The 15,464-nt window shown below is 39.5% G+C and overlaps 1 protein-coding gene across 1 annotated transcript; it reads right to left on the bottom strand.

Moving 5' to 3' along the window:
- Nucleotides 1-650: 650 nt before the first annotated feature.
- LOC144628677 (uncharacterized) lies at nt 651-14,340 on the bottom strand. The gene is made up of 11 exons (XM_078486812.1): nt 13,789-14,340; nt 11,423-11,649; nt 10,528-10,657; nt 9,581-9,717; nt 8,308-8,480; nt 7,494-7,531; nt 6,770-6,792; nt 6,264-6,336; nt 3,732-4,363; nt 2,429-2,501; nt 651-1,800 (listed from the first exon to the last, which is right to left on the bottom strand). The coding sequence occupies exons 1-11, from the start codon at nt 14,045-14,047 to the stop codon at nt 1,211-1,213; spliced, it is 2,355 nt and encodes a 784-aa protein (XP_078342938.1). The 5' UTR covers nt 14,048-14,340; the 3' UTR covers nt 651-1,210.
- Between the last annotated feature and the right edge of the window lie 1,124 nt (nt 14,341-15,464).

Here is a 15,464-nt window from a genome sequence, read left to right as displayed (position 1 = left end):
TGATCGGGCCACCAAGTTTATAACTGAAGGTCTGGATCCGCCACTGCTTACTGTCTATACAACATCGTTTCAATTCTATCAAACTACAAGAATGAAAAAGTAAGCAGAAATTCATCGAGAAAGCACTGGAGCAAAAAATCCACAAAACGCTTCTTGTAGACAACTTCATAATTTATTCGTCCTTAATATTTACACAGACATATACACTCGTTTAACGCTATAGTTCAAAAGTTTCAAAGCATACGTTTTACGCAGTATGTGCTCGGTTAAAGAACAATGCACACGGTGATGCAAAATGCTCAAAGCATGTCCAGTATACTACAGTTGTATCTACATCAATGGATTTTATACTCTTTCCTTTTTCTTAAACTTTTTTTTCTTACTCAATGTACAAAACGTCTCAACGAGAGTCAAAACTCTATAATACGACTTCACCAACATAATGTGGGACGTACCAAGTTATTTAATTAATATATTATACGATTATATATGATTATATTATATTATATGATTGTTGCAATGTAGTTTAGATGATTTGACACAATAATAAAGTTTTTACTTACAAAAAATATAAAAAATAGAAATACGCCAATCGTTAAACGTAAATTTATTTCTTAATATCCCGTTATTTACATAAAAATACTGTTGTTTTTTTTATCTTTTTGAGCGCTTTATTCAGCACTTCTGAACATTTACAAACAGCTAGCTATAATTCAAAGCTGTTTTTAATTTTCTAAACCTTTCTTGTCTTGTTTTACAAAATAAAGGTAACTTGAGGAATCCAGAGAGAGGAATAACTAAATAGTTGTATTGTATTTCGTTATCTTAGTTATACAGGCAACTCTCTCTAAGACGGACACCTTCGGGACCGGCCGCAGCTGTCCGTCTTAGAGAGGTGTCCGCTCTGTAGAGAGTCGAGGTAACATGACACCAGTAATTCTGAGATAATAAAGCTGAAGTTTGTAAGTATTTTCCATTAATAAAACATGATAAAAAACACTTCTCAAATGTCCGTTAATGATTTCAAAGTGTCCGTTGTCCGTCTTAGAGAGGTGTCCGTTTTATAGGGAGTTTGGTTACAGTAAAATGACTGAAAAACGGCAGGGACCATCACCAGGTGTCCGTCTTATGGAAGTGGTCGTCTTATAGAGGTGTCCGTTAAGAGAGAGTTGACTGTAATCAACAAAAGCTTGCAATATTTGAAGTATAATTACATACTATATGCTCGTCTTCTTACGCACGGCTCAACCGCCTTTGTTTTCCAAGGCTTTGCATAAGCATAAGCGGGGTTATTTTCGATGTTGAGAAAATCTGATGGTTCATTAGGCAAACCGGGGTCTTCTTTTGCTTTCCAAGGCTTCGCATAAGCAGGATTATCATCAATGTTAAGGACCTCTGCAGGTTCAGGCAAATTTAGTTCTCCTTTCGCCTTCCAAGGCTTTGCATAAGAAGGGTTATCTTCGACATTAGGAAACTCTGACAGTTCATTAGGCAAATCTGGATTTTCTTTCGTCTTCGAAAGCTTTGCATAATCAGGATTATCTTCCACGTTAACGATCTCTGATGGGTCAGGCAATTTTTGTTCTCCTTTCGCCTTCCAAGGCTTTGCATAGCCAGGGTTATCCTCCATGTTGAGAATATTCGACGGATCAACAGGCAAGTCTAAGTCTTCACTTGTTAGGTCCGAATCTTGTATTTTGTCGTTTGTATGTTCGTCAGCTTCGTCGCAAGTTTCTTCTGGTCCTTCGAGAACATTGTAGTCGTGGTTTACCGGTTCATCAAGATCCTCGTTCAAAACTGCTGAAGATATGAAGAGAGGAAACACCAGGCGAAAGATTATGTGACTGATTAAATATTTCAACTTTTTTTATTGGGGGGAGGGGGGGGTGGGATGATGAATTTGGCTGACGATAAGAGATCCGTGGACTGTCTGATTGGTAGTTGCTTGGTTACGTATCTCCGCATGCGCATAAGCAACAACCAATCAGATATCTCTATACTGCTATTCCAGTGCACTTGCCTCCAGATCGAGCGGTCCTGGTTCGAACCCTGCCGGGGTTATTAAATTTGACCAATTTCACAGTGCCTCATTCAACTCACATATATAAATGGGTACCGAGGAACGAACTGTTGGGGGTAACCCTGTGATGGACTAGCATCCCATACGGGGTGTAGAAGAAATACTCCTAATCCCTTCGTGCTAATAAAACTACGGAGTTAACCGGCCTAATGCGCCACCAGCTTCGAACGCAGGCTTAATCTAGCGCGAATAACAAACATGGACATAACGAAACAATTGTCCGGAATCGAGCGACTTCGTTTATATAGGGTCGTATGCGTTGTGGTATACTGCAGTACTGTAAAATTTTTTTCATCGGCCCCTCTGTTACAGGGAAGTTCAATCGTACACCGTTGTAGGGACACCTACCTGACTCGTCTGGTTCAAGTGTCTGATATTCAGGTAGCCCTTCGCCTTCTACGCTGTTTCTGTTTTCCTCGTTCTACAAATAAATAAACAAATTGTTTTTACACTTCTTTCCCAAGTGCAATTTCAGTCTTACTACGCTCAGCACGTGTAATGCGTGAACTAGGAAACTACAACCACGGACAGTAATTTGCGCATACATTGTTCTTATAGCCTAGTTCACACTTGTGCAATTAGCACACAAGTACTGAGCATAAGCATAAGAAAAACAAAAATAAACTTTTGCTGTTCTTGTGCTTATTTCACGAGTGTAAAGCAGCGTGGGACTGACAAGCACAAGCATAAGAAGCAAAGCACTACGCTTGCGTCTTGTGTTTGCGCTTATCGCAAGTGTAAGCATGCATCATTGAGACTATCCGCGTTTGTGCCCATCTCATATGTGTGAACGATGCTTATTTTTCTACTTCTACCCATTGCAATGCTGCTCTGAAAACTCAACTTGGGTAGATCATGTAAACGAAGTTTTGACAGCGTTAAAAAAGCCACGGTCTTAACCAGGTTTAAACCGCTTCCGATACCCGAAAACCGCGTCTAAACGCGTCTTTGTGAAATACGGTTCGTCCACATTGGTTTAGTAACTCCAAGTAAACATGAAAAGACAGCATTCGATTCCAAAATACATGCGATAATTAGCCGCGTAGTTCACGTTCTCCAATTTACGCATGCAGCATTTGACTAAGAACTGTACACAGATAAGTAACGCACGTACAGTGCTGCTGTTCTGCTCACTTAATCTTTTATTTAGTAAGTCCCAGCCCCGCGTAGTAAAAGTCACAGAAAGAATCAGTCCTATGTAAACTCCACTAAGATGTCTTCTATCTTCGTCAACTTTCAGCTTCCAGGAGGAGGAGGAATTGAGTAGATACTGTTTATTTCTGAGGTAGGACTGTTGCCGTTTTTCATGTTGATGGTTTTAAATCGCAAACCTTTAGTACTGAGAACTGTGTACTTCTTTACAGTAGCTGTAGTTCTCGATGCATTTGCTTGTAAGTCGAGTAAAGTAAGGAAATCTTCAATCTCGACTGTACGCTTCGCTAACATTTTATATTATTCAAATTTGATAATCAAATTCAAACATAAAATTCCTCGTAAATAACTATACACTGAGAAAGAATGAAAAGATACTGTCGCTTGGCTCAAAGAGCATAAAAAGCATTCAGTCGCACTACAAAATGACTTCTAAGTGGCAGCAAAACACGAAATGGTCTTGAGTATATATTAACTAAGTATGATTAAACGTCCTTACCTCGGCGGCTGATTCCTCAGCGATGCGCGACCGACTCGCATAAACAGATTCCCGCGAGCCTCTTTCAAGTTCCTTCAAACTCGCATAAAAAGACGCTCTCTTTTCCTTCGTTTCATCCTTCGCTCCATGCGGACAGTGCATGCTAAGTCTCTGATAAACTGGGTTGTCATTACAACTTTGACAAACGAACACACTTTGAGCGCGCTTGTCTTTCACTAGTCCTTGGTAAACATCTTCGCCCGTTCCTTCGCTTTCACGACGAACTGTGTCGTTGACAAAGTCATCTTCAACATGGTGATGAGGATGGCCAACAGATTCTTCGCAATGTTCATGTGCTTCTGGCACCTTAGTAAAGTCATTCCCTGAATGCGGCAAGGAACTAGACGAAGCCTCTTCAACTCTAGGATTTTTTAAAACAATCGAACCGTCTGTTTCTTCATTTATAGCATTGCACCCTTCGTTTTGGTACGCAGCTCCAGCGGCATCAATTCGTGTCCTTGGGTTTCCGTGAAGTTCAGGTCTTGATGGTAATGGCGGACCTGTTGTCCGTGTTCCCGCTGAAAACATAGCCTCGTTTACATAAGGATTTAGAACAACTGATGGTCTTTCCTCCCTCTGTTTGGTTGCATTACCTTTCAAAATAGATCACCGTTAGTCAAGCCTCCTATACTGAACAGTGTACAGTCACCTATTTCTAAACAGACACCGTCGGGACCCGCCCCGACTGTCCGTCTTAGAAAGGTATCCGCCTTAAAGAGAGTCGAGGTATAAAACGTGACACCAGTAATTCTAAGATAATAAAGCTGAACCTATGCACAACGAATGCATGTCTGTTTTAAAGTTGTTAACTTTAGCACAACCTACAAACTAAGACACAATAAAATTGTTTACTACAATCAATAATTCAGTTTATACTGCTTCTCAAAAGTCAGCAGTAAATGTTGCAAACTGGAACATGTTTGTATGTATTCGCTTGTTCAAGCAAACTAGCTTGCGCGAAAACCTGCTCGCCCGCTACAAGCAAACGTTCACGGCTTTTAATCTAAAAACTTGACAGTAAACTTGTCAAAAATCGAAGCAAAATTTGAGAGCATCTACAAACTGTTAAACTATAAGTAGAGAACGGCATCTTTGGTGCGCATACTGTTACACTTAGAGAAGCAATCCATTAAAGCGGATTGTTTTTGGTGAGATAGAGTAGTTTTCAATTGAGTGTCGTAAAACCAAAACCATAGTAATTACTCTGGCCAATCATAAAAGGCCACAGACAATCCAGTGAACCAATCAAAACTCGAAGCAAATACATGTAGCCGACACGAAGCGCGGGAAAACGTGCGCGAGCGAGTCACGATTGGTTTTGGTTTTAGTTCTGGTTGGCTGAGAAAGTGGCGCGAGATTTTTAAGCCAATCACTAAGCGTAGCAATGCAAAACCAAAGCAAACGCAATTTACTTTCGACACTCAAGTGGAAATCGCTCTAATTTAGTATCCTAAAGACGCAAACTAACTTTGCTTTATGTTGATACGACGTATTAAAGTGTTATTAACTAAAAGAAAGCACTTCTCGAGTGTCCGTCGATGTTTTTTTAGTCTTATAGGGAGTATAGTTACAGAAAATCACTAAAAAACGGCAGGGACCCACACCAGGTGTCCGTCTTATAGAGGTGTCCGTTAAAAAAGAGCTGACTGCACTGAAGAGCTTGTTACCCTAGAGTTTGTTTCCTTCCATTCAGGAGACTTGCGATTTCACTTGACGACCTAACTTGTGTCTTAAACTTTTTTCAACAATTTAGCGGTAAGCGAGAGGAAGACGCACGCAAACCGTGGATACTCGCGAGTGAAATTGGAGCGCCTTGTGAGACCGTCGTTCCTAATGCATCTATCAATGTTAAGCCGCTGGGGGGGGGGGGGGGGGGAGGCCGGCATAGGCAGGGGATTTGACAGCAATTGTTTGCCCGTAGTGGGGACAATATCTTATTGAAGTTTAGTGACTCTTTTGAACATCCACAAATGCCCTGGGGTTGAGCATTAAAACAGAAACTCTCACTCTCAATGACTGGCCTATGCCCCGCCTCCCCCTCCTGCGGCCTAATAAAGGTGCATAAGTTAACGCCCCCATTTACACATTTTCCGCGCGCGAACTTGTGTTAAAAGGGACTGTTTTGCATTGTACATGGTATTGTTTGGCAAACTGATTTTTTTAAACGCAATCCAATAATGAATATTCCCTAGTGCAGAAAAAAGCCTTCAGTTTGGACAATTAAAAGCCTTATCTTTGGAAGTTTGCAGTACAACTTTCCCACCAAAGAAGGGCCATTGCCCGAAACGTCTGGTTTCTTTTAAAAAAATCCTTTTCAATTTTGGCACTCTCCATCCCTGTTTAATATTTCACTTGTAATTTTACACTGCCCCGCAGTATTTGAAACTTTTGTTGTTGTTATCAACTTTCTTAGTACTTGCCAAAACCCGATCTCTTCAGTGTAAAGTATTTTAGAGTTTGTTAATCATCTTTTTGGCTCTGCCAAATACTTACCGACAGATCCCTTGCCACAAGGGTAAATATCTGGCACTTCAACATACAGTGGCTCTTCTTGAATTCTGTAAGTCTTAAACGAGACAAAATAATAACACCAGATCAGACCCGGAGGTACAATAAAGAATTCAAACAATATAAAATTCATGTCACACACACAGCAGTCCATTAGGAAGTGCATGCAAACCCCGGAAACAATAGCAACCAGAACGTTCCAAAACAAAAGGTTTCGTGGGCTTAAGGTTAGCTCTGCATGTGCGTTACACATTTTTGTACATTTCTTTGACATTTCTGTGCATTCTTTAACATTTTTGTTCATTTCTTTGACATTTTTGTACATTTTTTTTACATTTTTGTGTATTTTTAAACATTTGTGTACATTTCTTTGGCATTGTCCTCGACGTCACAATCATGGCTGCGTAAACTCCCTGTTCATCATCATCATCATCATTTCGAAGCCATTTCAAAATTAATTACAAGGCGAGTTCCAACCTGACATGACTTACCTGAGGGCCTGGATTGCTTATCACTGCAAAATATTTTAGTACAGAAAGAAAATTTCATTAATAAGTAACATTATTAGCCAATATTTCAACAACTAGACTATGAGTCTGATTTTTCTATGAGCAAATAGTGAGGCGCAGTCAAGTTGACTATTGTTCATAGAAAACAAGGGCAAGAAGTCTATTTTTTTCTAATTGTTTTAGTAGGAACTTTTAAAGATTGCAGTCAAAAACCTACCATTTTATGTACTTTTAGCCAAAAATCAAGGAAAAAATAACCCTTTAAAGAGCAACCTGTGCGGGATCGTGTTTTATCAGCGATTAGTAGAAACTCGGCCGTGTTCTATTGAAAATCCGCGAATCTGATTGGTTCTTCCACTGTTTTCTATTCGCCGATAGAAAACGATCGCGCACTCGTTGCTCATTTAAAGATTATTTTTTCTTCATTTTTGGCTTATAAGAACGTAAAATTGTAGGTTTGGGCTTGTAGTCTAATTGTTAAATAGAAAACAATGGGAGAACCAATCAGATTGGAGGATTTCTAATAGATCAACATTGAGCTTCTACTAATATGGGAAAGAAAACCACAAGTAACTGTTTACACCCCTACGGAACAAAAAATGCCGAAAGGACTTTTAAGAGCCAAGAGTCTAACCAGTCTATGCAGGTTTTTCTATAATTATGAATTAAGCTGAAACATAAAAAAGAATAATTGAAAAATTGTTACCATCAAAATCATTGTCAGCATTTCTTGCTTGATTCCCTCTGTAGGAAAATAAAAGATAAACTGTGCAGTTAACATAACTCTTTGATTTATAGAATACAGTCAGAATGGCTTTTGGGACAACCTGTAAAAGGCAAAGATCAATCAATCAATCAATCAATAAAATTTATTTTACCTCAGAGCTGACGGGGCTGACTAGGCCCCTAGCAAACATATGCTAATATGCTGAGAAAAAAATGCAAAATGCGTATAATTTATATACAAAACGAAAAAGAGGTGTGTTTGGCAGTAACCACATTACCGGTAATAAAATATATTTTGTAGCAACAGAAAGGGCATATCTTCCGTCAAAGGTGGGGTACACTGCAAGCAGTCAATCTCTTGCTCTACAATCCGTATGGGCGAACCACAGGCAGACAATCCTCTGTACTGTGTTTTAGAACGTGTGATGTAAGTGTCACGGTACGTGCTATTTGATCTCATATTTGACCTCGGCTTGAGTCAACTGATCATGAGAAATGCTCCATAATATACTGAATTTTGCATCTTTCGATTGCAAACTTTGATCTACTGTAAGCCAGATCAAAACAGTTTAATTACCTTTTATTGTTTGTGTGAGAATGGCTTTAGAGGTAATGCCCTTACGAAAGGCTTGACTGTTGACTCCAGAACAGTATAAATAACATTCAAAGGTCGGATGGAAAGAGGTACTGCTCACAGTCTAACCCAGCATGTTTTAATATCAACTTGTGCAGGGGACACACTGCAAAAGCTGAAATCATCATTAATTTTTACAATGTAACATTTATAATCTCACCTTGATTTACACATATTAGTGTATCGGTACATCACCAGCACAAATGCACAAATAAGAGACAGGCATAGGACTGTTCCAATGGTTACAATCGCTGCAATGATTCCATTATTGCCTGGATCTATAGGCTGTAAACCAATCAAAAAGAAACTTGCAATTTTCCAGCACTCATTTAAATTTTGATATTACCCCTATATGGAGAGGGGTGCCCACTGTATGAGTTTAGTGTCTTGCCCCTGGCCTGGGGGAGGTACTGCCATGTATGGGCTATAATTATAGGTATGTGCCGCTGTAAAGGGCATGGTTTTAACCCTTTCACTCCTAAACGTGCATTTTAAGGCACTATTTAGAGGCGCGGCCATTGAACCACTCGTGATGTCATCAATTAGCATGTCAGTGCATTTTTGTGATAAGCAGCTGATAGTGTTAGGATTGACCTTTCTACAGCGCTGTTCATTTTGAATATCGATTGCATTCTGTCAGAGCTAATCAAAGAAAAACATGATCCATTTTTGGTGCAAATTTTGGCTTATGCGCATGCACCAAAGTGAAACATTGTACATTTTTGCATGGAATCTTTACCAAAATATGTCACTGCAATGTGAAAACGTGCTTTTCTAGCAAAGTTTAGGTAAATTCAAGATCATAGCACCAAAAATTCACTTTAACCGTTAAAGTGGGTAAAAGGGGGTAAAAGGGTGGAAGAAGATTTGTCTAGTACAGGGTATAGATATGTACTGATAAATTCATAATAATTTCTCTTAACATTTTTATAACAGATTCTAGTAGGCAGGTTCTGAGAATTTAGGACCTGACCAGTTTACGAAAGACTTTTAAAAGGGCTATGCCACACAATTTTAGGCAATTTTGGTACTGACCAACTGTTAATAGAATTACCGGTAACTCAAATATCACAATAAAGCCTTAAAACTGTAGAAAAACTCAAAAAAAAAAAAAAAACACAGAAAGGACAAAAGGGGCATGGATGGGCAAAATTTGAGAAGATTAAAACAGATTGTGTTCGGGCAAACTTGAAAAACGTCGGCCCAACTTCATTCAAGTTTATCTGAGCAATTTGTATAAACTGACTGTCATTAACAATGCTCGAAAATCATCCTTGTTTGTTATGTGGCTACGATTTTGCCAATAAAAGACTTTTGCTCTGCCAATTTAAGTTTAGAGCTCTTAATAAAATGAAACTAGAATTACCGGTACCTAAAATACTGTGACCTAGCCCCTTTAAACACCTGTTAACGGTCAACAAGTAATGCTATACCTCTCTGATACTTGTTGTGGGTGTGACAATAAAGGTACTACTTCTTGTGGGGGTGGGAGAATTTATTCTAGTTGTTGCTGTTGTTATTGCTGTTGATAGTGGTACTGTTGATGTTGGCAGGCTGCAATTCAGTGGAACTAAAACAAAGAGGAAACTTCAATGTGAGCCCAATATCTGTCATATCTTGAACTCCACTCCTAATATTCCTGAGCAAAAAAAGTCCTTAGATTTGCATGTAATTTTTCAATTAAAGGTTTTTAGATGGTGAACGTACGTAGCTGACAAGATGGAGTGTATGGTATAAGAAGATCGCGAATGTACGCTGCCAGATTGTTTAGAGCTTTGTGACGTGATTTGTAGAATTTTAAACATAATGCGTTATACTGAGAACTTAGTTAGAGGTTCCTTAAATTGAGTTCCACTGAGAACTAGCATTGTGATTGGTTTGTTCTTCTGCTTCTGCTTGCGACTAGGACAATCTAGTTTTCACTGGATCATAAGCGATGGATCTGGTCATAAGCAGAATCAAAAGAATTAAAACAGAAATAGTGTAATTCTTCAGACTCCGATTCTGTGGAGCTAATATCATTTCGCTTATGACTCCAATTTTTTTGATTTTCACTAGGTCACAAGCGCTCTTACAACTGTAGCCTGTTCCAGGCTCTCGGTTTGTGGGGAAGAGTGAAAATAGCGGGCGAGCGCAGAAAAGACGAGCAGGGATGAAGGCGTTCTTTCCCCGCTTGCTCGCCCGCGTTTTTCACTATTATAACTGTGACTCCGTTGCAAGTAAAGACCAGCCTTAAAGGGCATGTAAACCCATAAATACAAGTTTTTCTTATTCGACGTAAAAAGCAACGAGGAAAACGGATTTGACACTGAACAGACTGCCTGTACTAAGTGCATGGATTAGATGATAAATGTTCTCAAATTTTGTGACATGTACTTACAACTTATTGTGCCTTTTGCTTTAAATAGTAAACATGATTCTTCATTTTCTCCAAGTCTCGTAGTGCACTTCAACTGCAGCTTCATGACATAACCTCTGAACTTTCTCAGAGTCGAGGATAGTCGAGTGATCTGCCAGTAGGAAATGACATAAGCTTAAAGTGGCTCTATAGGTTTATTGTATTATATAATGTGGCATCTCAGGGTGGGGGGGGGGGGGGGGACTCCTTTATGAATGGGGCGTGGATGCTCATCAGAAATTTTGAAAATAACCCTGAAAGAGGCCAATCTGGGTGTGGCTCAAGCTTTTCTTAACCCCTAAATGATACCCAAAAGCTAAGAAAAAAAACTATATTTGTATATTTCTTCGTGTGCAGCCCTAAACGAGACCATTATTATGACTAAAAGTATTGGCAATTTGCCCAGAACACCCTAAGTGAGACCAAAAATCTGAAATTTACACCCCTAAGCGAGAAAACGAGCATCCCTGCCCTTTTCATATGTAAGTCCCCCCCTTGAATCAAGACAACGACTGGCAGACAAAATGCATTTTTTAGACTTAATGTGCTCTAAAGTGCGATTTCATCATGAATTTCCTTCAATGAAATCTACAAACATTTCACAGTTGATAGCCCAAACTTCTTGGCCAATATGCCTCAACGAACATTGAAAATTAGCTTTAATATTTTGTTATTGCATAGTTCCATAAATTATCCAAAACTCCCGCATGGAAGGAATTTTTCCTAAGACCACCCCACCCCTCTGGAAATTCCAATTGAGCTTCATACATTTCTTCACCTTGATTGGCCTTTGAGACCCCTCCCACCCCAAGGAACTTTCAATCTCTTCTGTGGGGGGGAGTATGGACATTTTCTGGTACCACACATTAATAAATACCTTTATTTGTAAAGATAAGGCATCTGGGCCATTTTGCAGCACTAACACATTTCCAGACAAATTGAACGACTGCCATTCTCCTGTGGTACCGTTACGGTAGGACATGAATGTCTCCAACTGGCAGGATACGTATTTTGTTTGCTTTGGAAAGATATATCTCAAATCTGTTCTTTCAAAGTCAATAAGTTCTAATAACTCCTTGGTCCACCTCTGACATCCCTCGGTAACTACATCAAGGAATAAAAAACAGCATGGATCAATTACAAATTAAAAAGTCAGTTTGCACTTTTAGGTGAAAGTGATAGAGCTACAATTCTACTGGTACCATAGCACCAGGCCACGAGAAGCATTGCTACTACTCTGGAAGGTTTGCTAGTCAAGGAAGGTTACTGGTGCTTCTCATCCATTTTGTCAGGTTGGCTTAACAATTTACTGGAACTCATTTATACCCTCAGCTCCATTCTCATCCCCAGAGCCACTTGTTTCTCTTAGCCAGCTGAGCCTGGGGCAGGAGGAACAAGTGGTTCTCGGAACACATGATTTGATTGGCCGGATTTGAACAAAAGAAACCAATCAATGACATGTTTTAAAATCCCTTTCTTATACGAGAGTTTAAAATGGTTAGATTTGAAATTCCCTTTCGGCTAACTGGGATGGCTCGCACGACACACTTGGGCTAACCGCAAGCTACCTAAGCTAACTGTAGGCTAACCAGTGTGCTATTTAGGCTAACCACATGACTAGCTGGTGCACACTTTGTCTTTCAGACACATTGGTGGGTAGTGAGTGTTCTTATGCACCACTGCGTCATCCCTGCTCCCTCACTTCTGCGAGAGTAACATGTTACTTTTCCAAGATCACAATACAGTGATCCTGCCCAGGGCTCAAACTGGAACCACCCAATATAGAGTTAACAAGCTAGTACCCAATTTTACTTCTGGGTGGAGAGAGGCACTTGTTAAGAGGTATGTGTCTTGTCCAGGAATATCAAGGAGGCCTTCCAAGGGGGGAAGCTGTGTTGCAATGTTGCATGTATTTGAGAACCGATGTCGCCTAGCCAACAGCTGTAAAAGTCAATGCCATTTCCCCCTATTATGTTGCTGTCGCATTTGTCGCTGTCGCATTTCAGTGCCATAATGGTGCTGCTTGTCACTGGTAAAATGCTCCTGTGTTGCCAGTATATTCAGGGTCATGTTGCTTGTCACTTTTACCCCTTGAAAGGCCACATCAAGGAGAATAAGGAACCAAATAAAGAGTGTGCATGCATAGCATGCAAACCTTGTCACTAGACACTTTAGTTGTTGCACTCCAATTTGGTGAAAATAGGGTGTGTAAAGGCCGTGTACATGTTACATGGGACAACTTACAACAACAATTTTTCGCGAAAAATCAAACATCCTGTTACACGAGCCAACTCTCTAAAATATTTATCATCTTGCCTTTTGAGTTTTTGTCTTGGGTTCAAAAACTGGCAACGGGTTGCTGAGTCATAAGCTGTGCGAAAAATCGTCCCCAGTACCATGTTACATGGTGTTTAATTTTTTCGCGCAACATTATTACGCAAAAAATCGTTGTTGCAAGTTGTCCCATGTAGCACCACCTTAAGCAAAATGAGGAAACTTGTTTCCAAAACACCCGTAGTGCACGCATGTTTCCCCAATGTTTCCTAGTTTTGCCACACGGGAAGCATTGTTTCCAGAGTCAATTTTGTTTCCAAGAAGCAAAATTTGCTTCTGCTACACGGGAGAAAGAATTGGGTTACTGGGCAGCATGGAAGCATGGCAGAATGAGGAAACAATTATGGAAACATGTATGTTTCCTTGCTTTGCTGGGCCTTTAAAAACCAATCAGATTCCAGAATTTTGTTTTGGTTAACTTATAATTAATACTTTATTCGTCCATTATATTTCTAATTTACAGAAATGTCATATATCTGCTTAAACTGATATTAATATATAATGACTGGAGATCTTAGCAAGCTCTACTGAGCTTTTCTAAAGAAGATCGCCATATGTTAAAAACTAACAATAATATAGCAGATGGATATAATTTCTATAAATGTACACACTAACACGGGTTTTGCTATTTTTAAAAATTAACTATAATCTAGCTTAAGGAATAAATGTGATTTTGGTTATGATTATATATTAACGTTATCGTTATTATTGTTATCTTCATCATCATCATTATAAATAAAACTCTGACCTCAAATTCCTTATTTAACTTATGTTCTTCACCGCTTAATAACCTTAATTTACATTTGTATTATTTCATCATATTCATATTACCGCATATAAAGTAAGCTTTAATAATAAATACGCAAATATAATTAAGCTCAACAAAAAAGAATCTTCCCCATAACTTACGTATAAACTTGTCCTCGTATCTGCAGTGCTTTTCAGATCGCAAAAACAACGAACCAGAACTTGTTATAATCGACTCTTCGCATTTACAAACATTTTCATCCCGTTCAGCGCCATATTCGTAGCAATTTTTGCAAACGTTCGTAAAGTAATCTCTGTGTACTTCTCGAGTTATCCTGGTATAAACGACCTCATTTCTGCCTTTCGCGATGAAATAACACATAATAAACAACACTGTAAGTAGAGAGGCATTCCCAGGCATGTTTGTGGATATTTAGATGACGGAAATCCTTCGTACAAAAGCGTTTCCAGACTGATTTTCCTGTGCATCATTCCGGCAAAGACGGAAAAGAAACTTGATGCCGAAATCATGTGACCCATACACAAAACTATTGCAGTGTAAATATTTACCATAGTTTGACCCTTTTCCGCGCTCTTTTACCTTGCTTGCAGTTTTTCTTGAAATTGAAACCGGCCACAGTAGAAAAATTTATAAGTTCAAGGCTTATTTGAAGGTTCATTTACATTTAAGACTGATCTTGCGTTTTTCGTTTCAGTTTTAGTGAGCTACGAAAAAAGATAGAAAAGATACCGCGAAGCTTGTCTTGCCAAAAATAGATTGGGTACGAGTTTAGACAAAACGCGGTCAAGACGCGGTGACATCGCATGTCAAGGTATTGTGGAGGGGGACAGGGGGCGGGAGCCCGGGAGAAAAGGGACGGGAAGCGGGAGGAGAGAGGGCGGGAAGCGGGATTCTTAAGGTGGCGGGAACCGGGAGAAAACGAGTGAAATTTCGTAACATTTCATTATATTTCGCAATAGACATGGAACAAACAGGAGAGAACAGCTACGGAAAGGGCAGGGAGGCGAGAGTAAAAGGTACGGGAAGCGGGAGTAAAAGGTACGGGAGGCGGGAGGTTCAGACCCCCCTGTCCCCCCCACGGTATTCGGAGAAAAGTCGGAAGTTTGTTTATAAATAAGTTTGAATGAAGTCAGTTACAAAGGTAGTTTTCCCGTGAATTTCATCACCATGAAAGGGCGCTGTATATGTTATATATATCGAAAATGCCGTACTTATTTTCTTGTTCCTGGGGCTTCCGCGCCCCTTATCGAGATATTTTGTCTAGCGAGCTAGGATACAGCCACTCACATTCAGGGTATTGAATTGAATTAGCCACGTTAAAATGATCGTTTCCTTTCACTGATAACCATCCTTTCCAGTAAACTTCCCTTTTAACGTTTTTCTGGGCAGGGGATATTACAAAAGAATCCCGATTTTCTCGAACCCTCGGTTTCTCGAAACTCCCGATTTCTCGAGCAAATTTCGTTTCCCTTGGGTAGTACTTCTCTGTAATTTTACCCCCGATTTCTCGAAGAAATTTTCGTTTCCCTTGGATAGTACTTCTCTATAATTTTACCTCCATTTTTTCAAACCTCCTGATTTCTCGTTCGAAGCAATTTTCATTTCCCCTGGAGAAATCGTGATTCTATTTCCTTAAGGTTACTATTTTCAGCGGCTACTAATTTTAGCGATTTTTTCTGAGCAAAATTTAGCGACTATTTAATTTAGCGATTTTCCGAAAAATTTAAAATGTTATAGATATCGTGTAAACCAGTCGGTTTTTTGTAAACACATAACCAAGATGGAAATATTCAGTAAAAAGATAAACTCACTTGAA

The sequence above is a fragment of the Oculina patagonica genome, chromosome 10, assembly GCF_052425735.1.
Source record: "Oculina patagonica isolate OP01 chromosome 10, crgOcupat, whole genome shotgun sequence".
Lineage (NCBI taxonomy): Eukaryota > Metazoa > Cnidaria > Anthozoa > Scleractinia > Oculinidae > Oculina > Oculina patagonica.
This window is presented reverse-complemented; position numbering and strand designations above follow the sequence as displayed.